General features: G+C 47.9%; 1 protein-coding gene across 1 annotated transcript in view; it reads right to left on the reverse strand.

Moving 5' to 3' along the window:
* aldh1a3 (aldehyde dehydrogenase 1 family, member A3) overlaps positions 1–26943 on the reverse strand; it is a 710895-nt gene that overhangs the window by 440069 nt on the left and 243883 nt on the right. The window contains exons 10-12 of the mRNA XM_041175393.1: positions 21547–21711; positions 21306–21463; positions 13195–13269 (exon numbers count right to left, since the gene is read on the reverse strand). Of these exons, the coding sequence (XP_041031327.1) occupies positions 13195–13269; positions 21306–21463; positions 21547–21711 (398 nt within the window). The remainder of the gene's footprint in view (positions 1–13194; positions 13270–21305; positions 21464–21546; positions 21712–26943) is intronic.

Genomic DNA, 26943 nt, shown 5'->3' on the forward strand with positions numbered 1-26943 from the left:
TGGGGCACTGGGTTTATCAGAGACACTGGATTTATCAGTGGCACTGTGTTTATCAGAGACATTGGGGGCACTGGGTTGGTCAGAGACACTGGCACAGTGTTTATCAGAGACTCTAGGGGCACTGGGTTTATCAGAGACACTGGGTTTATCAGTGGCACAGCGTTTATCAGAGACACTAGGGGCACTGGGTTTATCAGAGGCACTGGGGGCACTGGGTTTATCAGAGGCACTGGCACAGGTTTTATCATAGACACTGGTTTTATCAAAGGCACTCGGTTTTTCAGAGATACTGGGGCACAGGGTTTATCAGAGGCGCTGGGTTTATCAGAGACACTGGGTTTATCAGAGACACTGGGGGCACTGGGTTTATCAGAGGCACAGGCACAGGGTTTTATCAGAGACACTAGGGGCACTGGTTTTATCGGAGACACTGGGTTTATCGGAGGCACTGGGGGCACTGGGTTTATCCGAGGCACTGGGTTTATCAGAGACACTGGGTTTATCAGAGTCACTGGGGGCACTGGGATTATCAGAGGCACTGGGTTTATCAGAGACACGGGGGGCACTGGGTTTATCAGATGCACTGGATTTATCAGAGACACTGGAGGCACTGGGTTTATCAGAGTCACAGGGTTTATCAGAGACACAGGGTTTATCAGGGTCACTGGGGGCACTGGGTTTATCAGTGACCATGGGGGCACTGGGTTTATCAGAGACACTAGGGGCACTGGGTTTATCAGAGGCACAGGTTTTATCAGATACACTGGGGGCACTGGGTTTATCAGAGACATAGGGGCTCTGGGTTTATCAGGGGCACAGGGTTTTTCAGAGACACTAGGGGCACTGGGTTAATCTGAGACACTGGGTTTATCAGAGACACTCGGTTTATCAGAGACACTGAGACACTGGGTTTATCAGAGACACTCGGTTTATCAGAGACACTGGCACTGTGTTTATCAGTGGCATTGGGTTTATCAGAGACACTTGGGGCACTGGGTTTATCAGAGGCACTGGGTTTATCAGAGACACTCGCTTTATCAGGGGCACTGGGTTTATCAGGGGCACTGAGATTATCAGAGACACTGGGTTTATCAGAGGCACTGGGTTTATCAGAGGCACTGGGTTTATCAGAGACACAGGGGGACTGGGTTTATCAGAGGAACTGGGTTTATCAGAGACACTAGGGGCACTGGGTTTATCAGAGAAACTGGGGGCACAGGGTTTATCAGAGTCACAGGGTTTATCAGAGACACTGGGGGCACTGGGTTTATCAGAGACACTGGGGCACTGGGTTTATCAGAGGCACAGGGTTTATCAGAGGCACTGGGTTTATCATAGACACTGGGTTTATCAGAGGCACTGGGGGGACTGGGTTTGTCAGAGGCACTGGGTTTATCAGAGGCACTGGGTTTATCAGAGGCACTGGGTTTATCAGAGGGATAGGGTTTATCAGAGGCACTGGGTTTATCAAAGGCACTGGGTTTTTCAGAGACACTGGGGCACAGGGTTTATCAGAGTCTCTGAGGTTATCAGAGACACTGGGTTTATCAGAGACACTGGGGGGCACTGGTTTTATCAGAGGCACTGGCACAGGGTTTATCAGAGACACTAGGGGCACTGGGTTTATCGGAGACACTGGGTTTATCGGAGGCACTGGGGGCACTGGGTTTATCAGAGGCACTGGGTTTATCAGAGAGACTGGGTTTATCAGAGGCACTGGGTTTATCAGAGACACTGGGTTTATCAGGGGCACTAGGTTTATCAGAGACACTAAGCCACTGGGTTTATCAGAGGCACTGGCACAGGGTTTATCAGAGACACTAGGGGCACTGGGTTTATCAGAGACACTGGGTTTATCAGTGGCACAGCGTTTATCAGAGACACTAGGGGCACTGGGTTTATCAGAGGCACTGGGGGCACTGGGTTTATCAGAGGCACTGGCACAGGTTTTATCATAGACACTGGTTTTATCAAAGGCACTCGGTTTTTCAGAGATACTGGGGCACAGGGTTTATCAGAGGCGCTGGGTTTATCAGAGGCACTGGGTTTATCAGAGACACTGGGTTTATCAGAGACACTGGGTTTATCAGATACACTAGAGGCACTGGGTTTATCAGAGACACTGGGTTTTTCAGAGGCACTGGGTTTATCAGAGACACTATGGGCACTGGGTTTATCAGAGACACTGGGGGCACTGGGTTTATCAGAGGCACTGGCACAGGGTTTATCAGAGACACTAGGGGCACTGAGTTTATCAGAGGCAGTGGGTTTATCAGTGGCACAGCGTTTATCATAGACACTAGGGGCACTGTGTGCATCAGAGGCACAGGGGGCACTGGGTTTATCAGAGGCACTGGCACAGGGTTTATCAGAGACACTGGGTTTATCAAAGGCACTGGGTTTTTCAGAGATACTGGGGCACAGGGTTTATCAGAGACACTGGGTTTATCAGAGTCACTGGGGCACTGGGTTTATCAGAGGCACAGGCACAGGGTTTTATCAGAGACACTAGGGGCACTGGTTTTATCGGAGACTCTGGGTTTATCAGAGGCACTGGGGGCACTGGGTTTATCAGAGGCACTGGGTTTATCAGAGACACTGGGTTTATCAGGGGCACTGTTGGCACTGGATTTATCAGAGGCAATGGGTTTATCAGAGAGATTGGGTTTATCAGAGGCACTGGGTTTATCAGAGACACTGGGTTTATCAGGGGCACTGGGGGCACTGGGTTTATCAGAGGAACTGGGTTTATCAGAGGCACTGGGTTTATCAGAGACACTGGGTTTATCAGGGGCACTGGGGGCACTGGGTTCATAGGAGGCACTGGGTTTATCAGAGACACTGGGTTTATCAGAGTCACTGGAGGCACTGGGTTTATCAGAGGCACAGGGTTTATCAGAGAGTCTGGGTTTATCAGAGGCACTGGGTTTATAAGAGGCAGTTGTTTTATCAGGGGCACGGGGGGCACTGGGTTTATAAGAGGCACTGGGTTTATCAGAGACACTGGGTTTATCAGAGGCACTGGCTTTATTAGAGGCACTAGGGGCACTGGGTTTATCAGAGGCACTGGGTTTATCAGAGACACTAGAGGCACTGGATTTAACAGGGGCAACGCGTTTATCAGAGCCATTGGGTTTATCAGAGACACTGAGGGCACTGGGTTTATCAGAGACACTAGGGGCACTGGGTTTATCAGAGGCACTGGGTTTATCAGAGACACTGGGTTTATCAGGGGCACTAGGTTTATCAGAGACACTAAGCCACTGGGTTTATCAGAGGCACTGGCACAGGGTTTATCAGAGACACTAGGGGCACTGGGTTTATCAGAGACACTGGGTTTATCAGTGGCACAGCGTTTATCAGAGACACTAGGGGCACTGGGTTTATCAGAGGCACTGGGGGCACTGGGTTTATCAGAGGCACTGGCACAGGTTTTATCATAGACACTGGTTTTATCAAAGGCACTCGGTTTTTCAGAGATACTGGGGCACAGGGTTTATCAGAGGCGCTGGGTTTATCAGAGACACTGGGTTTATCAGAGACACTGGGGGCACTGGGTTTATCAGAGGTACAGGCACAGGGTTTTATCAGAGACACTAGGGGCACTGGTTTTATCGGAGACACTGGGTTTATCGGAGGCACTTGGGCACTGGGTTTATCAGAGGCACTGGGATTATCAGAGACACTGGGTTTATCAGAGTCACTGGGGGCACTGGGATTATCAGAGGCACTAGGTTTATCAGAGACACGGGGGGCACTGGGTTTATCAGATGCACTGGGTTTATCAGAGACACTGGAGGCACTGGGTTTATCAGAGGCACAGGGTTTATCAGAGACACTGGGTTTATCAGGGACACTAGGGGCACTGGGTTTATCAGAGACACTGGGGGCACAGGGTTTATCAGAGACAGAGGGTTTATCAGAGACACTGTGGGCACTGGGTTTATCAGAGACACTAGGGGCACTGGGTTTATCAGAGGCACAGGGTTTATCAGAGGCACTTGGTTTATCAGAGGCACAGGGTTTATCAGATACACTGGGGGCACTGGGTTTATCAGAGACATAGGGGTTCTGGGTTTATCAGGGGCACAGGGTTTTTCAGAGACACTAGGGGCACTGGGTTAATCTGAGACACTGGGTTTATCAGAGACACTGGGTTTATCAGAGACACTGGGGCACAGGGTTTATCAGAGGCGCTGTGTTTATCAGAGGCACTGGGTTTATCAGAGACTCTGGGTTTATCAGAGGCACTGGGGGCACTGGGTTTGTCAGAGGCACTGGGTTTATCAAAGGCACTGGTTTTTTCAGAGACACTGGGGCACAGGGTTTATCAGAGGCGCTGGGGTTATCAGAGACACTGGGTTTATCAGAGACACTGGGGGCACTGGCTTTATCAGATGCACTGGCACAGGGTTTATCAGAGACACTAGGGGCACTGGGTTTATCGGAGACACTGGGTTTATCGGAGGCACTGGGGGCACTGGGTTTATCAGAGGCACTGGGTTTATCAGTGACACTGGGTTTATCAGGGGCACTGGGGGCACTGGATTTATCAGAGGCACTGGGTTTATCAGAGAGACTGGGTTTATCAGAGGCACTGGGTTTATCAGAGACACTGGGTTTATCAGGGGCACTAGGTTTATCAGAGACACTAGAGGCACTGGGTTTATCAGAGACACTGGGGGCACTGGGTTTATCAGAGGCACTGGCACAGGGTTTATCAGAGACACTAGGGGCACTGAGTTTATCAGAGGCAGTGGGTTTATCAGTGGCACAGCGTTTATCATAGACACTAGGGGCACTGGGTTTATCAGAGGCACAGGGGGCACTGGGTTTATCAGAGGCACAGGCACAGGGTTTTATCAGAGACACTAGGGGCACTGGTTTTATCGGAGACTCTGGGTTTATCAGAGGCACTAGGGGCACTGGGTTTATCAGAGGCACTGGGTTTATCAGAGACACTGGGTTTATCAGGGGCACTGTTGGCACTGGATTTATCAGAGGCAATGGGTTTATCAGAGAGATTGGGTTTATCAGAGGCACTGCGTTTATCAGAGACACTGGGTTTATCAGGGGCACTGGGGGCACTGTGTTTATCAGAGGAACTGGGTTTATCAGAGTCACTGGGGGCACTGGGTTTATCAGAGGCACTGGGTTTATCAGAGACACAGGGGGCACTGGGTTTATCAGAGGCACTGGGTTTATCAGAGACACTTGGTTTATCAGAGACACAGGGGGCACTGGGTTTATCAGAGGCACTGGGTTTATCAGAGACACTAGGGGCACTGGGTTTATCAGAGACCCTGGGGGCACAGGGTTTATCAGAGACACAAGGTTTATCAGAGACACTGGGGTCACTGGGTTTATCACAGGCGCTGGCACGGGCTTTATCAGAGACACTGGGTTTATCAGAGACATTGGGGGCACTGGGTTTATCAGAGACACTGGGTTTATCAGAGGCACTGGGTTTATCAGATAGACTGACACTGGGTTTATCTGGGGCATTGGGATTTTCAGAGACACTAGGGGCACTGGGTTTATCAGAGACACTGGGTTTATCAGAGTCACTGGGTTTATCAGGGGCACTGGGTTTATCAGAGTCACTGGGTTTATCAGGGGCACTGGGTTTATCAGAGACACTGTCTTTATCAGTGACACTGGCTTTATCAGAGGCAGTGTGTTTATCAGAGACACTGGGTTTATCAGAGACACTGGGGGCACTGGGTTTATCAGAGACACTGGGGGCACCCGGTTTATCAGAGGCACTGGGTTTATCAGAAGCACTGGGTTTATCAGAGACACTGTGTTTATCAGAGACACTGGCTCTGGGTTTATCTTTGGCACTGGTTTTATTAGGGGCTCTGGGTTTATCAGAGGCACAGGGTTTATCAGAGACACTGGGTTTATTAGGGGCACTGTGTTTTTCAGAGGCTCTGGGTTTATCAGAGACACTGGCACTGTGTTTATCAGTGGCATTGGGTTTATCAGAGACACTTGGGGCACTGGGTTTATCAGAGGCACTGGGTTTATCAGAGACACTGCGTTTATCAGGGGCACTGGGTTTATCAGGGGCACTGGGTTTATCAGAGACACTGGGTTTATCAGAGGCACTGGGTTTATCAGAGGCACTGGGTTTATCAGAGACACAGGGGGACTGGGTTTATCAGAGGAACTGGCTTTATCAGGGACACTAGGGGCACTGGGTTTATCAGAGACACTGTGGGCACAGGGTTTATCAGGGACACTGGGGGCACTGGGTTTATCAGAGACACTGGGGCACTGGGTTTATCAGAGGCACAGGGTTTATCAGAGGCACTGGGTTTATCATAGACACTGGGTTTATCAGAGGCACTGGGGGGACTGGGTTTGTCAGAGGCACTGGGTTTATCAGAGGCACTGGGTTTATCAGAGACACTGGGTTTATCAGAGGGATAGGGTTTATCAGAGGCACTGGGTTTATCAAAGGCACTGGGTTTTTCAGAGACACTGGGGCACAGGGTTTATCAGAGGCTCTGGGGTTATCAGAGACACTGGGTTTATCAGAGACACTGGGGGGCACTGGTTTTATCAGAGGCACTGGCACAGGGTTTATCAGAGACACTAGGGGCACTGGGTTTATCGGAGACACTGGGTTTATCGGAGGCACTGGGGGCACTGGGTTTATCAGAGGCACTGGGTTTATCAGAGAGACTGGGTTTATCAGAGGCACTGGGTTTATCAGAGACACTGGGTTTATCAGGGGCACTAGGTTTATCAGAGACACTAGAGCCACTGGGTTTATCAGAGGCACTGGCACAGGGTTTATCAGAGACTCTAGGGGAACTGGGTTTATCAGAGACACTGGGTTTATCAGTGGCACAGCGTTTATCAGAGACACTAGGGGCACTGGGTTTATCAGAGGCACTGGGGGCACTGGGTTTATCAGAGGCACTGGCACAGGTTTTATCATAGACACTGGTTTTATCAAAGGCACTCGGTTTTTCAGAGATACTGGGGCACAGGGTTTATCAGAGGCGCTGGGTTTATCAGAGACACTGGGTTTATCAGAGACACTGGGGGCACTGGGTTTATCAGAGGCACAGGCACAGGGTTTTATCAGAGACACTAGGGGCACTGGTTTTATTGGAGACACTGGGTTTATCGGAGGCACTGGGGGCACTGGGTTTATCAGAGGCACTGGGTTTATCAGAGACACTGGGTTTATCAGAGTCACTGGGGGCACTGGGATTATCAGAGGCACTGGGTTTATCAGAGACACGGGGGGCACTGGGTTTATCAGATGCACTGGGTTTATCAGAGACACTGGAGGCACTGGGTTTATCAGAGGCACAGGGTTTATCAGAGACACTGGGTTTATCAGGGACACTAGGGGCACTGGGTTTATCAGAGACACTGGGGGCACAGGGTTTATCAGAGACAGAGGGTTTATCAGAGACACTGTGGGCACTGGGTTTATCAGAGGCACTTGGTTTATCAGAGGCACAGGGTTTATCAGATACACTGGGGGCACTGGGTTTATCAGAGACATAGGGGCTCTGGGTTTATCAGGGGCACAGGGTTTTTCAGAGACACTAGGGGCACTGGGTTAATCTGAGACACTGGGTTTATCAGAGACACTCGGTTTATCAGAGATTCTGGGGCACAGGGTTTATCAGAGGTGCTGTGTTTATCCGAGGCACTGGGTTTATCAGAGACTCTTGGTTTATCAGAGGCACTGGGGGCACTGGGTTTGTCAGAGGCACTGGGTTTATCAAAGGCACTGGGTTTTTCAGAGACACTGGGGCACAGGGTTTATCAGAGGCGCTGGGGTTATCAGAGACACTAGGTTTATCAGAGACACTGGGGGCACTGGCTTTATCAGATGCACTGGCACAGGGTTTATCAGAGACACTAGGGGCACTGGGTTTATCGGAGACACTGGGTTTATCGGAGGCACTGGGGGCACTGGGTTTATCAGAGGCACTGGGTTTATCAGTGACACTGGGTTTATCAGGGGCACTGGGGGCACTGGATTTATCAGAGGCACTGGGTTTATCAGAGAGACTGGGTTTATCAGAGGCACTGGGTTTATCAGAGACACTGGGTTTATCAGAGACACTGGGTTTATCAGATACACTAGAGGCACTGGGTTTATCAGAGACACTGGGTTTTTCAGAGGCACTGGGTTTATCAGAGACACTATGGGCACTGGGTTTATCAGAGACACTGGGGGCACTGGGTTTATCAGAGGCACTGGCACAGGGTTTATCAGAGACACTAGGGGCACTGAGTTTATCAGAAGCAGTGGGTTTATCAGTGGCACAGCGTTTATCATAGACACTAGGGGCACTGGGTTTATCAGAGGCACAGGGGGCACTGGGTTTATCAGAGGCACTGGCACAGGGTTTATCAGAGACACTGGGTTTATCAAAGGCACTGGGTTTTTCAGAGATACTGGGGCACAGGGTTTATCAGAGACACTGGGTTTATCAGAGTCACTGGGGCACTGGGTTTATCAGAGGCACAGGCACAGGGTTTTATCAGAGACACTAGGGGCACTGGTTTTATCGGAGACTCTGGGTTTATCAGAGGCACTGGGGGCACTGGGTTTATCAGAGGCACTGGGTTTATCAGAGACACTGGGTTTATCAGGGGCACTGTTGGCACTGGATTTATCAGAGGCAATGGGTTTATCAGAGAGATTGGGTTTATCAGAGGCACTGGGTTTATCAGAGACACTGGGTTTATCAGGGGCACTGGGGGCACTGGGTTTATCAGAGGAACTGGGTTTATCAGAGGCACTGGGTTTATCAGAGACACTGTGTTTATCAGAGGAACTGGGTTTATCAGAGTCACTGGGGGCACTGGGTTTATCAGAGGCACTGGGTTTATCAGAGACACAGGGGGCACTGGGTTTATCAGATGCACTGGGTTTATCAGAGACACTGGGGGCACTGGGTTTATCAGAGGCACAGGGTTTATCAGAGACACTTGGTTTATCAGAGACACAGGGGGCACTGGGTTTATCAGAGGCACTGGGTTTATCAGAGACACTAGGGGCACTGGGTTTATCAGAGACCCTGGGGGCACAGGGTTTATCAGAGACACAGGGTTTATCAGAGACACTGGGGTCACTGGGTTTATCACAGGCGCTGGCACGGGCTTTATCAGAGACACTGGGTTTATCAGAGACATTGGGGGCACTGGGTTTATCAGAGACACTGGGTTTATCAGAGGCACTGGGTTTATCAGATAGACTGACACTGGGTTTATCTGGGGCATTGGGATTTTCAGAGACACTAGGGGTACTGGGTTTATCAGAGACACTGGGTTTATCAGAGTCACTGGGTTTATCAGGGGCACTGGGTTTATCAGAGTCACTGGGTTTATCAGGGGCACTGGGTTTATCAGAGACACTGTCTTTATCAGTGACACTGGCTTTATCAGAGGCAGTGTGTTTATCAGAGACACTGGGTTTATCAGAGACACTGGGGGCACTGGGTTTATCAGAGACACTGGGGGCACCCGGTTTATCAGAGGCACTGGGTTTATCAGAAGCACTGGGTTTATCAGAGACACTGTGTTTATCAGAGACACTGGCTCTGGGTTTATCAGTGGCACTGGTTTTATTAGGGGCTCTGGGTTTATCAGAGGCACAGGGTTTATCAGAGACACTGGGTTTATTAGGGGCACTGTGTTTTTCAGAGGCTCTGGGTTTATCAGAGACACTGGCACTGTGTTTATCAGTGGCATTGGGTTTATCAGAGACACTTGGGGCACTGGGTTTATCAGAGGCACTGGGTTTATCAGAGACACTGCGTTTATCAGGGGCACTGGGTTTATCAGGGGCACTGGGTTTATCAGAGACACTGGGTTTATCAGAGGCACTGGGTTTATCAGAGGCACTGGGTTTATCTGAGACACTAGGGGCAGTGGGTTTATCAGGGGGACTGGGTTTATCAGAGACACTGGGTTTAATCAGAGTCACTGGGCACTGAGTTCGAATCCCTGCCCACAGATTCCAGGGATCTTAACTGATCATCTTCCGCACATTGAGTGTGGAATCTTCCTGAGCCCTAGGAGGGGTTTTGAAGATGGGACCAGGAGGGAATGTAGCTATGGGGTTGTCAGGTGAGAGGTCCATTGTTTTCATGCCTCAGGTTGATCTTGCCAGAGGCAGGTCATCACCGACATTGGTGGGTAGCCCATTTGAATATTTAATTGTCCAATTTTGGGCAGATAGGGTACATCACCAAGATGTTCCCATTAGTGGACAGGATTCCTGCTGAGGCCAAAGCCAGTGGCTGCCTGGAAGCAGCTTGCTGGTGTCTGGCGAGGGTGGGGGCCTGTGAGGAACCTTAGTTCCTGCCCCCCCCCAACAGGAGTTGCAGGGATTAGCAGCCTCAGACCGTCCTGTGAGGGAGCTTCCCCTGGCCTGGCAGCTGAGGCCACAAAGTAAATACCTGGGTAAATGACCTGTCCTGTAGCAGAGACCCTCTTTGCTGGCAGGGCGGCTGACTTGAGGCTGTGGGCCATTTGATTGGGTCTCCAGCATTAGGAACCCACTTGCTGTCCTTCATTGGCCAGTGGACACAGATGCCGCCAATTCGGAGACCATCTCCCGGAGGCTAGTGCCGGTGGCTCACTGCCAACTGGTGCAAGGTAGGGCCTTGGAAATGGTCCCAACCAGCGATCATTTTACAAGTGGGTAAAGTTGCACTCTAAGCTTGAGTTCCAATAAGATACCCACAACCTGAGCTGCTCCTGTCAGATATCCACCCATTCTAATCCAGGGCTCTGGAATCCTGCACAATTACAAACTGTATTATCAAATCATTTTGATTGAGTTAGACCTTATTTTGTTTTTATTCATTCAGGGAATGTGGGCATCACTGCCTGGGCCAGCAATTATTACCCATCCCTAATTGCCCTTGAGAAGGTGGTGGTGAGCTGCCTTCTTGAACCACCCACAGCGCTGTTAGGGAGGGAGTTCCAGGATTTTGACCCAGCGACAGTGAAGGAACGACGATATATTTCCAAGTCAGGATGGTGAGTGATTTGGAGGGAAACTTCCTGGTGGTGGTGTTCCCATCCATCTGCTGCCCTTGTCCTTCTAGATGGTAGTGGTCGTGGGTTTGGAAGGTGCTGTCTAAGGAGCCTTGGTGAATTCCTGCAGTGCATCTTGTAGATGGTAAACACACTGCTGCTACTGTGTGTCGGTGGTGGGGGGAGTGAATGTTTGTGGATGTGGTGCCAATCAAGTGGGCTGCTTTGTCCTGGATGGTGTCAAGCTTCTTGAGTGTTGTGAGAGCTGCACTCATCCAGGCAAGTGGGGGATATTCCATCACACTCCTGACTTGTGCATTGCAGATAGTGGACAGGGTTTGGGGAGTCAGGAGGTGAGTTACTCATCACACTATTCCTAGTCCCTGACCTGTTCTCATAGCCACAGTAGTTATACGGCTAGACCAGTTCAGTTTCTGGTCAATGGTAACCCCCAGGATTTTGATCGTGGGGGATTCAGTGATGGTAATGCCATTGAACATCAAGGGGCGATGGTTGGATTCTCTCTTGTTGGAGATGGTCATTGTTTGACACTTGTGTGTCACAAATGTTACTTGACACTTGTCAGCCCAAGCCTGGATATTGTCCAAGTCTTGCTGCATTTGCACATGAACTGGTTCAGCATCTGAGGAGTTGTGAATGGTGCTGAACATTGTGCAATTATCAGCGAACATCCCCACTTCTGACCTCATAATTGAAGGAAGGTCATTGATGAAGCAGCTGAAGATGGTTGAGCCCAGGACACTACCCTGAGGAACTCCTGCAGTGATGTCCTGGAGCTGAGATGACTGACCTCCAACAACCACAACCATCTTCCTTTGTGCTAGGTATGACTCCAACCAGCGGAGAGTTTTCCCCCTGATTCCCATTAGCTCCAGTTTTGCTAGGGCTTCTTGATGCTACACTCGGTCAAACGCTGTCTTGATGTCAAGGGCAGTCACTCTCACCTCACCTCGTGAGTTCAGCTCTTTTGTCCATGTTTGAACCAAGGCTGTAATGAGATCAGGAGCTGAGTGGCCCTGGCGGAACCTAAACTGGGCGTCAGTGAACAGGTTATTGCTAAGCAAATGCCGCTTGATAGCACTGTTGATAACCCCTTCCATTACTTTACTGATGATGGAGAGTAGACTGATGGGGCGGTAATTGGCCGGGTTGGATTTGTCCTGCTTTTTGTGTACAGGACATACCTGGGCAATTCTACACATAGCCGGGTAGATATCAGTGCTGCAGCTGTACTGGAACAGCTTGGCTAGGGGTGCAGCAAGTTCTGGAGCACAGGTCTTCAGTTCTATTGCCGGAATATCATCAGGGCCCATAGCCTTTGTAGTATCCGGTGCCTTCAGCTATTTCTTGAAATCACGTGGAGTGAATCGAGTTGGCTGAAGACTGACATCTGTGATGCTGGGGACCTCTGGAGGAGACTGAGATGGATCATCCACTCGGCACTTCTGGCTGAAGATTGTAGCAAATGTTTCAGCCTTATCTTTTGCACTGATGTGCTGGGCTCCTCCATCATTGAGGATGGGGATATTTGTGGAGCCTCCTCCTCCAGTCAGTTGTTTAATTGTCCATCACCATTCACAACTGGATGTGGCAGGACTGCAGAGCTTAGATCTGATCTGTTTGTTGTGGGATCACTTGGCCCTGTCTATCACTTGCTGCTTATGCTGTTTGGCACACAAGTAGTCTTGTGTTATAGCTTCACCAGGTTGACACCTCATTTTTAGGTATGCCTGGTGCTGCTCCTGGCATATCCTCCTGCAATCTTCATTGAACCAGGGTTGATCCTCTGGCTTGATAGTAATGGTAGAGTGGAGGATATGCTGGGCTATGAGGTTACAGATTGTGGTTGAGTACAATTCTGCTGCTGCTGATGGCCCGCAGTGCCTCATGGATGCCCAGTCTTGAGTTGCTAGATCTGTTTGAAATCTATCCCATTTAGCACGGTGGTAGAGCCACACTATTAACAAACGGGCTGATTCAGTAAAAAAACCAAGGAAGGAAAAGAATAAATGGTCAACCCCGTCTTAGGATGTATCAGTGGAATGACAGAATAGAGAAGCTTATTCAATATATTCAACACACAGAGGAAGAGGAACCAAAACTACATGCCTGACATTCAGATGAAAATGTATAACATGAAATTCTTACAGTTCTCTTCCATTTCCAGACATTTTGAAGCCTCCAAATGGTGCCTGAGCATGAAGAGCATTATAGCAATTAATCCTGCAAAACAAAACAAAAATGGCATTAAACTTCCATATCTCCGAACGCAGGACTCGATTGGCAGGAGAGGTGCTGTCTGCCATCTTCTGGCTGATGCTTGGTAGTGCAGTATTTCACCAGGCACCTTCTCAAGCTGTTGTGTTGATGCCAGTTACCTGTGTGTTTGTTGTACAGCCCTCGTGTGGGAGGAAACTGACTAAGGTTATAAGATCATAAGGAGCAGGAGTAGGCCATTCGGCCCGTTGAGCCTCCTCGTACATCCAGTAAGATCGTGGCTGATCTGATTGTCTCCTCAACTCCACTTTCCTGCCTGTCCCTCATAACCCTTGACTCCCTTGTTGATCGGAAACCTGTCTAACTCAGCCTTGAGCATATTTAATGACCCAGCCTCCACCACTCTCTGGGGTAGAAAATTCAAAAGATTAATGACCCTCTGAGAGAAGAAATTCCTCCTCATCTCACTCTTAAATGGGAGACCCCTTGTTTTGAAGCTGTGCCCCCTAGTTCTAGACTCCCCCACAAAGGGAAAATTCCTCTCAACACCTACCCTGTCGAGCCCCCCCCTCAGAATCTTATATGTTTCAATAAGACCACCTCATCCTTCTAAACTCCAATGAGTATACACCCAATCTGCTCAATCTTTCCTCATAAGACAATCCCTTCATCCCAGGAATCAACTGAGTGAACCTCTACTGAACTGCTTCCAATGTAAGTACATCCCACCTTAAGCAAGGTGACCAACACTTTACGCAGGACATTAAGAACAATCTCATTGATTCCCTGGACTGTTGGAGCAAGGCTTTCCTAATTTTAAACTTCATTCTCCTTGAAATAAAAGCCAATGTTCCATTTGCCTTCCCAATCACTTGCTGTACATGCATGCTAACTTTTTGTGATTCATGCACAAGGACACCCAGATTTCTCTGTACTGGAGCATTCTGCAGTCTCTCTCCATTTAAATATCATGCTGCTTTTCGATTCCTTCTGCCAAAGTGGACAACCTCCCATTTTCCCACATTATACTCCATCTGCCAAATTTTTTCCCACTCACTTAACCTTTCTGTATCCCTTTGCAGACACTTTGTATCCTCCTCACAACTTTATTTCCTACCTATCTTTGTATCAGCAGCAAATTTGGCTACAATACACTCGGCCCCTTCATCCAAGTCAGTAATGTTGATGCCCCTGCACTGATTCCTGCGGCAGCCCACTGGTTACAGTTGCCAACCTGAAAATGACCCATTTATCCTGACTCTGTTTCCTGTTAGTTAGCCTCTATACTATATCCATGCTAATATATTACCCCCTAATTCCATGAACTTTAGTCTTGTGTAGTAACCTTCTATGTGGCACCTTATCAAATGCCTTTTGGAAATCCAAATACACGACATCTGTTCATTCCCCTTTATCTACCCTGCTTGTTACACTCTCAAAGAACTCTAATAACTTTGTCAAATGTAATTTCCCTTTCACAAAACCACCCTAACTCTGCTTAATTGCATTATTATTTTCTATATGTTTAGCTACTACCTCCTTAATGATGGATTCTAGTATTTCCCAATGACAGATGTTAGACTAACTGGCCTATACTTTCCTGCTTTGTGTCTCCCTATCTTGAATAGGGGTGTTACACTTGCAGTTTTCCAGTCTGCTGGGGCCTTTCTAGAATCTAAGGAACTTTGGAATGTTACCAGCAATGCATCCACTAACTCTGCAGCCACTTATTTTAAGACCCTACAATGTTGGCCATCGGGTCTGGGGGACTTGTCAGACTTTAGTCCTCTTAGTTTTCCAGGTACTTTTTCTCTACTGATAGTGACTGTTTTAAGTTCCTCCCTCCCTTTTCCCATCAGGCTTTCCTACTATTCTTGGGATTTTTATGTCTTCTACTGTGAAGACAGAAACAAAATACTTGTTTAATGTGTCTGCCACTTCCTTGTTTTCATTATTAATTACCCAGTTTCACCCTCTAAGAGACCGACATTCACTTTAGCTACTCTTTTCCTTTTTGTTTAAATGTAGAAGCTTTTATTGTCTGTTTTTATATTTCTTTCTAGTTTTCTCTCATATTCCAATTTCTCCCTCTTGATTCTTTGCTGGTTTCTAAAAGTTTCCCAATCTGCTGGGCTACCCATTAATCTTCACAGCATTCTATACCTTTTCATTCAATTTGGTACCATCCTTCATTCCTTAGTTAGCCATGGATGGTACATACTTCATGTAGAGTCCTTCTTTCTCAATAGAATATATTTTTGTTGAGAGTTATGAAATAACTCCTTAAATGTCTGCCACTGCTTGCAAACTCTGTCTTCATATTTTATAATTGCCTTTATTTAAGTTTCAAACTAGTTTCAGACCCAAACACTACTCTGTCTTTCTCTCCATAGATGTTGTTAGACCTACTGAGTTTTTCCAGCATTTTTTGTTTTTGTTTCAGAGTTCCAGCATCCACAGTATTTTGCCTTTATCTTAATTTCAGACCCATATTTCTCACCCTTAAACTGAACATGAAATTCTACCCTATTATGATCACTCTTACCTAGAGGATCCTTTGCTATGAGATTGTTAATTAATCATGTCTCATTGCATTTTACAGAGTCTAAAGTAGCTTGTTCCCTGGTTGGTTCTGAACATATTTTTCTAAAAAACTGTCCCAAATACACTATGAACTCATACTCCAAGCTACCTTTGCCAATTTGACTTTGTCCAATGTATGTAAAGATTAAAATCACCCACAATTATTACATTCCCTTCCTTACAAGCCCCCATTATTTTTTAATTTATACCCTATCATACAGTATAACTACTGCCAGGGGGGCCGATAAACCACATACACCAGTGACTTCTTTCCTATGCTATTTCTTATTTCCACCCAAACTGATTCTACATTTTGATCCTCTGATCCAAGATCATTTCTCACTCCTTTATTAACAGAGCTACCCCATCACCTCCTTTTCCTTTCTTCCTGCCCTTCCAAAATGTCAAATACCATTGAATATTTAGGTCCAAGCTATGGTCACTTTGAAACCAAGTTTCTGTAATAGCTACCATTTCATACTCATTTATTTATTTAAACAGAGTCCAGGCAATGACCAACACCTGGCACAGAGTCCAGGCAATGACCAATGCCTGGCACAGAGTCCAGGCAATGACCAACGCCTGGCACAGAGTCCAGGCAATGACCAACGCCTGGCACAGAGTCCAGGCAATGACCAACGCCTGGCACAGAGTCCTGACGATGACCAATGCCTGGCAAAGAGTCCAGGCAATGACCAACACCTGGCACAGAGTCCAGGCAATGACCAACACCTGGCACAGAGTCCAGGCAATGACCAAGACCTGACACAGAGTCCAGGCAATGACCAACACCTGGCACAGAGTCCAGGCAATGACCAACACCTGGCACAGAGACAGGGCAATGACCAACACCTGGCACAGAGTCCAGGAAATGACCAACACCTGGCACAGAGACTGGGCAATGACCAACACCTGGCACAGAGTGTGGGCAATGACCAACGCCTGGCACAGAGTCCAGGCAATGACCAACGCCTGACACAGAGTCTGGGCAATGACCAACGCCTGGCACAGAGTCCAGGCAATGACCAACACCTGACACAGAGACTGGGCAATGACCAAGACCTGGCACAGAGTCTGGGCAATGACCAACACCTGGCACAGAGTCCAGGCAATGACCAACGCCTGGCACAGAGACTGGGCAATGACCAACACCTGGCACAGAGTGTGGGCAATGACCAACGCCTGACACAGAGTGTGGGCAATGACCAACGCCTGGCACAGAGACTGGGCAATGACCAACACCTGACACAGAGTCTGGGCAATGACCAACACCTGACACAGAGACTGGGCAATGACCAACACCTGGCAAAGAGTGCAGGCAATGACCAACACCTGACACAGAGACTGGGCAATGACCAACACCTGACACAGAGACTGGGCAATGACCAACACCTGGCACAGAGTCCAGGCAATGACCAACGCCTGGCACAGAGACTGGGCAATGACCAACACCTGGCACAGAGTGTGGGCAATGACCAACGCCTGACACAGAGTGTGGGCAATGACCAACGCCTGGCACAGAGACTGGGCAATGACCAACACCTGACACAGAGTCTGGGCAATGACCAACACCTGACACAGAGACTGGGCAATGACCAACACCTGGCAAAGAGTGCAGGCAATGACCAACACCTGACACAGAGACTGGGCAATGACCAACACCTGACACAGAGACTGGGCAATGACCAACACCTGGCACAGAGTCCAGGCAATGACCAGCACCTGGCACAGAGTCCAGGGAATGACCAATGCCTGGCACAGGGTCCAGGCAATGACCAACTCCTGGCACAGAGTCCAGGGAATGACCAATGCCTGGCACAGGGTCCAGGCAATGACCAACTCCTGGCACAGAGTCCAGGGAATGACCAATGCCTGGCACAGGGTCCAGGAAACAACCAGCCCATGGAAGCACTCAATATGTTAATGAACCTGATCAGAGAAAACAGGCCCATATTCAGAGCTCAGAGAAGGGAGTGAGTGAAGGTCCCACTGTAAATTAACTGACTGGGTGGAATTTTCCGAGCCAATTGCTGGCGAGTATGATAGGTGCCGTGGGTGGAAAAAACAGCGGGACCCACCTCACAAAGACATTTCCCACCATCAGTCGGCGGGGAGCTAATTGTAATAATGAGCATATAATTCAAAGGTCATCCCGCCAGGCTCTTGGAACCCCGTCCTATCGTCCATCCACATCGGCGGGAAAGCACAGTGATGTGTTTCACAACAGCACACGGGTGACAGGCACTTTGAGGTCTCCACTTTGGGGGAACTGAGGTGAGTGAACAGCAGGGTTCACCAGAGGTCGCCTGATGTTTACAGGCCTCAGGGACACCAGGTCAGGATGGGGCAAACTGAACCTTGGCCCCGCAGGCGACTGCTGAGGGGTGGGGGTGGGGTGGTGTCTGGGGGTAAGTGCTGAGGGGTGGGGGTGGGGTGGTGTCTGGGGGTAAGTGCTGAGGGGTGGGGGTGGGGTGGTGTCTGGGGATAAGTGCTGAGGGGTGGGGGTGGGGTGGTGTCTGGGGGTAAGTGCTGAGGGGTGGGGGTGGGGTGGTGTCTGGGGGTAAGTGCTGAGGGGTGGGGGTGGGGTGGTGTCTGGGGGTAAGTGCTGAGGGGTGGGGTGGTGTCTGGGGGTAAGTGCTGAGGGGTGGGGGTGGGGTGGTGTCTGGGGGTAAGCGCTGAGGGGTGGGGGTGGGGTGGTGTCTGGGGGTAAGTGCTGAGGGGTGGGGGTGGGGTGGTGTCTGGGGGTAAGTGCTGAGGGGTGGGGGTGGGGTGGTGTCTGGGGGTAAGCGCTGAGGGGTGGGGGTGGGGTGGTGTCTGGGGGTAAGTGCTGAGGGGTGGGGGTGGGGTGGTGTCTGGGGGTAAGTGCTGAGGAGTGGGGGTGGGGTGGTGTCTGGGGGTAAGTGCTGAGGGGTGGGGGTGGGGTGGTGTCTGGGGGTAAGTGCTGAGGGGTGGGGGTGGGGTGGTGTCTGGGGGTAAGTGCTGAGGGGTGGGGGTGGGGTGGTGTCTGGGGGTAAGTGCTGAGGAGTAGGGGTGGGGTGGTGTCTGGGGGTAAGTGCTGACCAGCCCCGCCGGCGACTGCTGAGGGAGGGAGGTCAAGTGCTGCTCTGGGGCTGCATCCCATGCACAGGCGATCGAGGTGGGAGGGTGGGGTGCAGGGTAAGCGAGGGGAGTGGCCACGCATTAGGGACACCCCCTGTATAAACTGACCCCTCCTCTCCAACTGAGACAGATCAGGCACAGCCACGGTGATATAATTGGGGTCAGGTTCCTAGCTGGCCCATCCACGTAAGCATCACAGAGACACCAAAGGGCCACCAAGCGCTCCACACCCTACCCTGGCCCCCACCCCCTACCCCCCACCCAGCACCTCCCCACACCCCTGGCACAGACATCGAGTCCGCCACCAGTTTATTGGACCGCGGAGCAGTTGGACTGCACACGTTGTACAATCTCCTCGCCAACACTGGCCATGTAGCAGTCACTGCTGGAGCTGCTCACAGCCCCTTGCAATCTCAGCATCCTGGTTTGGACCAGTGACCCCCATGTCACAGGTTGAATAGTGATCATTACGTACGAGTGATTAACAACCGTGCCCAGGCTGTGCAACTAATTCTCCTTAACTTTCCTAACCCGGCCACTATGTCTACAGACATCCACAGCCTGCCTACTGTGACACCCTGTCTGTGATGACTTTGTCCTGCCTGGATAGAGATGGGGAGAGGGTATCAGGATGCCTGCCAGGCCAGATGGTAAGTATACCTGGCCTGTGTGGGTGGTGAGTGGTCACATGGACAGGATGAGGACAATGATGGTGAGTGTGAGAGAGCGAATGGTGATGTCTCTTGCACTGGCAGTGAGTGAGGGCCCTGTGGGTGTGTGATGGATTTGTGAGTTGGGAGTGATGAAAAGAGTGACTTACCCTGGGGGAATGGAGGAGATCATTCATCCTCTTGCTGCACTGGGTGGCTGTCCTCTTCTGCAGGGCGTTGGCACTGACCACCACTGCCCTCGCCTCCCAAGCCGGATTGGTGACATTGCTACCCATCCTGCGGCCAGAGCGGGGGTACAGCACATCCTGGTGGGTCTCCACAGCATCCAGCAGTCGCTCGAGGAGCCCGTTGTTGAAGTGGGGGGCTGCAGTCTGTTTGCCTTTGCTGGCCATGTCTCCCGGGCAGCGGCGGTGAGCTGGTGGCGATGAGCACTTTGCTGGCGGCTGCCTTTTAAAGATGGCGGCCAGCGTGATGTAACAGCGAGGCGATGGTGAGCGGGGGAATGAGAGCCCACTCACCATGGAAACGGTGTGTTTCAGGGGAGTGACTATATAATGAGGTGGGCTCGGGAAGATACAGTGTGAAAACCCACCATTTTCATCGGCGGGTAGGACTCCATTTTACCCACCCGCTACCGCACCATTGAATCTTACAGAGCAGAAAGAGGCCACTTGGCCCATTGTGCCTGGCTGTGCTGGCTCTTTGAAACAACTTTCAGTTAGTTCCACTCTCCTGCTCTTTCCTCAGATTCCTGCAAATCTCTCCCTTCTCCCTTTTCAAATATTTGTCCAATTCCCTTTTGAAAGTTTCTACTGAATCTGCTTCCTCTGCCTTATCAGGCAGCACATTCCAGATCACAACAACTCGTTGGGTCAACATTTCTCCTCGTTTTAACTCTGGTTCTTTTGACAATTATTTTAAATCTGTGTCCATCTGGTTACTGACCCACCTGGCAGTGGAAACAATTACTCAACTCTATCAAAGTCCCACAATTTTGAACCCCTCTATTAAACTGCCTCTCATTCTCACTCTGCCCTGTGTTTCCATCATGCTGAATGGTTTCTTTTCTCTCAGAAGGTTGTTAGTCTGTAGAATTCTGTTTCCCAAAGAGCAGTGAGGCAGGGCCATTGAATATTTCAAAGGCTGTGTTAACTGGATTCTTGACTGACAAGGGAGTCAGGCAAGAAAGAAGAGTTGAGGCCACAATCAGATCACCCATGACCTTATCAAATGGTGGAGCAGGCTCAAGGGGACCGAATGGCCTGCTCTTGGCCCCAATCTCTATGCTTGTATATATGTCAAATTAAGGAACATGGCTCTGAAAGTCCAGGACCCTCAGTCACAATGTTTGCACTGGAATTATACCTGCTGACCCTGCAACATTTTCCCTGGGAATTTGAGGGGAGGTTTCCTCAGTGATTTGTGAAAGGTGGACAGTCAGTGGGACATCCTCAGCACCTGCTTCCTTCAAGGTGCCAGAAAATGCGGTGAGTGTTGCTGTGTCCAGGGGAGGGTATGAAGCTTCTGCAGCAAGACATGGAATGAAGCAGCTGCTCCAGGCACGGTCTGCTCTACCTCTTATCCAGTTCAATCAAAATACACTTTCTTATTCCTATCAGAAATGTTTCACAGGAAAATATGACACGCTAAAAGTTGATATTTCAGATAAAACTGTTTGTGTTTTTTTACCAAACTGTTCCAGACTGAAGGGCAGAAGCCACAGTCAAAGCTTTGTCGATGCTTCTGGTGAACACTCCGGCTGTCAGTCCAAACTCACTATTGTTGGCTCTTCTAATAACCTCCTCGGTGCTTTTAAACTTCATTATCACTTGCACTGGTCCAAAGATCTGTAGCGTTTGAAAGATATGGGTTAACTCTATTCAGTTGCCCTATAAATGGTCATTTAATGTTTTTATAGAAGTGATGGTACCTCCTCTCTAGCGATGCGCATGTTGTCCGTCACCTCTGAGAACACAGTAGGCTGAATGTAATGACCCACATCTCCAATGGCACAGCCACCAGTCTCCAACTTGGCTCCTTCTTTCTTGCCACTCTCTATTAGCTCCATAATTTTATCAAACTGAACCTGGTCAATCTATGAAGAGAAATTAGAACTGTGATCAGAGTTGATAAGCCAACTGTAGCTTTGTACAGCTCGGCCTCATCTTAGGATAGCTAGGCTCTGAAGATGAGTCACAGGGACTCGATACGTTAACTCTGTTTCTCTCTCCATAGATACTGCCAAACCTGCATTTTCTGCTTTTATTTCAGATTTCCAGCATCCGCAGTATTTTGCTTTTATCTTCGGCCTCAGCTCACTTGTATACTGGCAACTGGAGTTACAACAGCAGCTTATCCTGAGTGCTCCACTTAACTATATCTGTCAGAAAGATAAATACTCAAGAGAGGGGATGTATCTTCCATTCATACACTGACAGTCTGAACATAGTAGAACAACCCCCAGCCTCTACAGGTGTCGTCCCTTCAATACTTTCATCTGAAGGTTCACCGAGTATAGTGAAGGGTTTAAGTGGTTGAAAATCTGATCTGCTGTGGATCCCTGTACTTTTCTGCAGGTTGATCTCCTTCCCATTTAGCTTTGGGATAAAACTTATTGGAAATATATCAAAGGAAGTCCTATTCTTATTCAGGAATTGTACATAAAACATTGAGGCTTTCTTCTATCACCACAATCCTGTGGGTAATAACAATGTTCCAGTTAAGATATCAGAATCTGAGCACACAATTGTGCCTTATTGTTGGTTCAGTCTCTAGCCCCAGGCAGCTCCATTTTGAGACATGACTTCACTCTCAGGCCCCTATAGAATTTCGGGGATGGTACCTACAAAACCTTTCACAACCAGGACCCTTTAGGGTGTGGTAATGTATTACCAGCTACTTGTCACAGTGATTTAAACCCACCACACTCTATATTGGGTGCTCACAGCTTTAGAGAGAAGATCAAGCTGCACCACTTTATTTAAGGAGTTAAGTTCATTGCCAATTAACTTCTTCACTGCCAACTGTGGTAGAATATTTCAAACCTATTTTGTGTTGTTGTTCATTAAGAATTACAGAATTTTACATAAATGGCTTTTACTTACTCTCACTTTGTGTTGAATGGGAACTCAAAGTTTTATCTTCTTTAATCAAGCTTGCAGGACTGCTGTGTTTACTCGGTGTGCTTTATGTGTTACAACTGAGTAATCAATCAACAAATATTCACAATAAATGTTACTGACTTACTCATCAGCCACAGATATCGTAAGGGCTCACTATGACATTGGGGATAGAGTGAAACTACACGTTGCTCTCCACATTTCCAGCAAAGTGTGGGAAGAGATAACAACCCTGGAATTCCTAGGGAGTACTTGGTGGAGTGGAATTTGTGACCACCCTCTGCCAATACCTCGGAGCTCATATGAAATCTCAAGGATCCCATTTAAAAATACTGTACGATCTCTGTCAATTTCTCCGTCTAGTTCACTTCAGCTGCTCACTCCTCCTGTATAAATTCTGCTCCATCCCAATTTGATTTTTGCAAATTCTCCCTTTCAATTTTAACCTTAATTAGTAATAATATCATTGTTGCATGACATACTTGGATTTCAGTGAAATCTGATGACATTTTTCACTCTCCGCACATTCCTGTCTCACTTTCTCATTCAGTGCTGCGCTCAAATCTTGTTCCAAAATCTAACACCAAAACTAAATTCTGCAGCTGCTAAAAACCTGGAATAAAAACAGAAAACGCTGGAAATACTCAGCCGGTCAGGCAGCAACTGCGGAGAGAGAAACTAAGTTTAATATTGAAACGCTAACTGCAGATGCTGCCAGAGCTGCTGAGCATTTTCTGTATTTTGTGTTTTATTTTTCTATACAAAGTCCTGGTTGTGGTTTGGAGCAAAATTGTGCAAAGCATTTCAAATTATATCTAAAATCACCTCGAGAGAGATACTGTGCTTTGTTGCAGCAAGCTGTATTTTCTCAATGTATTTTGATGTTGTTACTGAAGACTTAAGATTGCACAGGACTGGAGAAGATCTGTGCAGCCCACCTTGCTGCCCCCATAGTCCAAATCCCCCATTTGTTATTCGACTTGTTAAACCCTCTTTGTTAAAAAACTAGCTATCCCTTTAATGACTTCGACGATGGGAAGAGAGCCACATATCCAAGTTTGCCAATGACACAAAATCAGGCACCATTGTAAATGTTGTGGACAAAAATAAAATCACAGAGAGACATTGACAGATTAAGTGAATGGAAAAATCTGTGGCAAATTGATTTCAATGTTGGCCATTTGAGGTCATCCACTTTGGACCTAAAAATGGTAGAACAGGGTCCTTCCTAAATCGCGAAAAAGCTCGAGTTGTTTTTATCCAAAGAGACTTGGGAGCCTAGGTATGTAGATCATTAAATATTATGTTAGGTACAGAAAATAATCCAAAATCCGAAGGGAAGGCTGGCCTTTCTATCCAGAGGACTAGAATACAAGGGGGTAGAAGTCATGTTTCAGCAATACAAAGCTCTGGTTAGATCACACCTGGAGTCACAGTGATCAGTTCTGAACACCAGCCCTTAGAAAGGATACATCGATCTTGGAGAGAGGGCAGCATAAATTTACCAGAATGATTCCTGGTCTCCAAGGGTTAAATTACAAGGTGCGATTACATCAGTTAGGTCTGTATTACCTGGAATTTAGAAGGTTAAGGACTGATTAAAGTTTCCAAGATTTTAAAGAAACAGGGTAGATAGGGAGAAACAATTTCTGCTCACTGGGAAGCCTAGGACTAGGAACGTGGTCTAAATTGAGAGGCAGACCTTTCAGGAGTGAAGTTAGCAAACACTTCTACACATAAAGGGTGGGAAGGGTTTGGAACTCTCTTCCATAAACAACAAGTGATGCTAGGTCAAGTTTAAATTTTAATACTGAGATTGATAGATGTTTGTTTGCCAAAGGTAAGAGGGATAAGGGGCATAGACAGGTATATGGAGTTAGGCTGCAGATCAGCCCTAATCTCACTGATTGTGAAACAGGCTCGAAGGGCTAAACACCTCCTCCTGTTCCTTTGTTTCTAAATTCTTATCTCTCTCCTGAATTTAAAAAAAATAACATTTGTTCCTGCTCCCTCTGAGTAAGTTCAATCCATGCTTTTCCCACCCACTGTGTGATACTGAGAGTGAAAGTGGTTTTTGGACAGGAGCACCAAGTGGACAATAGTGAATCAGCTGCCTGGTTCACACCCAGTCTGATTGAAGTCCCGGCTGAAAGGATGTCCAATTTACAAGACTAATGACTTCCCCACAGGGCACAATGTCAACATTTACAGATGACACAAAACAGAATAGCGATAGCCTTCAAGAGGACATAGCAGAATGGTGGAATGGGCAGACACGTGTCAGATGAAATTTAATGAAGAGAAATGTGAAGTGATACATTTTGGTAGGAAGAATGAGGAGAGACAATGTAAAAGAAAGGCTACCATTCTAAAGGAGGTGCAGGAACAGAAAGACCTGGGGGTATATGTACACAAATCATTGAAGGTGGCAGACAGTTTGAGAAAGTGGTTTTAAAAAAACATATGGGACCCTGAATTTTATAAATTGATGCCTGGAGTACAAGATCAAGGAAGTTGTGATGAACTTGTATAAAACACTGCTTTGGCTTTTGGGCACCGCAATGGGCAAGATTTTAGAAACAATTATTCGGGATTGAATTAGTAGGCGCATAGAAAAATATGAGTTGATAAGGAAGAAACATGGATGTTTAAAGGGAAAATCATGTTTAACTAATTTGCTGGAGTTTTTTGAAGAGGTAACAGAAAAGGTTGGTGAGGGTAATGCTGTTGATGTGATGTACATGGACTTTCAAAAGACACTTTGATACAGTGCCACACAACAGACTTGTGAGAGAAGTTATCGCTGATGGAATAAAAGGGACAGTAGCAACATGGATACAACATTGGCTGAAAATAGGGAGCAGAGAGCAATGGTCAATGGATATTTTTCAGGCTGGAGGAAGGTTTGTAGTGGAGTTCCCCAGGGGTCAGTATTGGGACCCTTGCTATTCCTGATATATATTAATGATCTCAATCTTCGTATGCAGGGAACAATTTCAAAGTTTGTGGACGATACAAAGCTTGGCAGTGTGTGAACTGCATGGAGGACAATGTAGTACTTCAAAAAGACATAGGCAAGTTGGTGGGGTGGGCAGTTGGTGGCTGATGAAATTCAATGTGGAGAAGTGTGAGGTGATGCATTTTGGTAGGAAGAACATGGACATAAAATATGGATATAAATGGATATAATAATGGATATAAAATAAGGGGTGAAATTTTGAAGGGGGTGCAGGAGCAGAAAGACCTGGGTGTATATGTGCATAGATCATTGAAGGTGGCAGGACAGGTGGAGAGAGCAGCTAATAAAGCAGATAGTATCCTGGGCTTTATTAATAGGGACATAGAGTACCAGAGCAAGGAGGTTATCCTGAATTTATATGAGTCACTCATTAGACTGTATTGTGTACAGTTCTGGGCACCACACTATAGGAAGAATGTGAACACACTGGAGAGAGTGCAGACAAGGTTTACAAGAATAGTTCCAGGGATGAGAAACTTCAGTTACGAAGATAGATTGGAGAGGTTAGTACTATCCTCCTTGGAGAGAAAAAGGTTAAGAGGAGATTTGGTAGAGATGTTCAAAATCATGAGGGGGCTGGACAGAGTAGATAGGGAGAAAATGTTCCCTCTTGTAAAAGGATCAAGAATGAGAGGGCACAGATTTAGAGTGATTTGTAAAAGCATTAAGAGTGACGTGAGAAAAAACTTTTTCACACAATGAGTGACTCGGGTCTGGAATGTACTGCCTGGAAGTGTGGTGGAGGCAGGTTCAATCGAGGCATTCGAGAGGGCATTAGATGATTACTTGAATGGAAACAATATGGAAAGATACGGGGAAAAGGCAGGGCAATGACACTAGGTCACAATGCTCATTTGGAGAGCCAGTGCAGACATGATGGGCTGAATGGCCTCCTTCTGTGTTGTTAAAATTCTGTGATTCTATGATTTAAAAAGACATGAAGGCTTCGGAGAGGATGCAGGAAATATTTATGAGAATGATTCCAGGGATTTCAGTTCTGTTGATAGATTGGAGAAGCTGGGATTGTTCTGCTTACAGAACAGAATGTTGTGAAGAGATTTGACAGAGGCTTTCAAAATCATTGAGTGGTTAGGATTTAGAACACACTGCCTGACCCTGGGGCGGGGTCAATCGGGGTTTCAAAAGGGAAATAGATAAGCAACCAAAGAGAAAAAAAATTCAGGGCTTG

Source organism: Carcharodon carcharias, chromosome 26 (assembly GCF_017639515.1).
Source record: "Carcharodon carcharias isolate sCarCar2 chromosome 26, sCarCar2.pri, whole genome shotgun sequence".
Lineage (NCBI taxonomy): Eukaryota > Metazoa > Chordata > Chondrichthyes > Lamniformes > Lamnidae > Carcharodon > Carcharodon carcharias.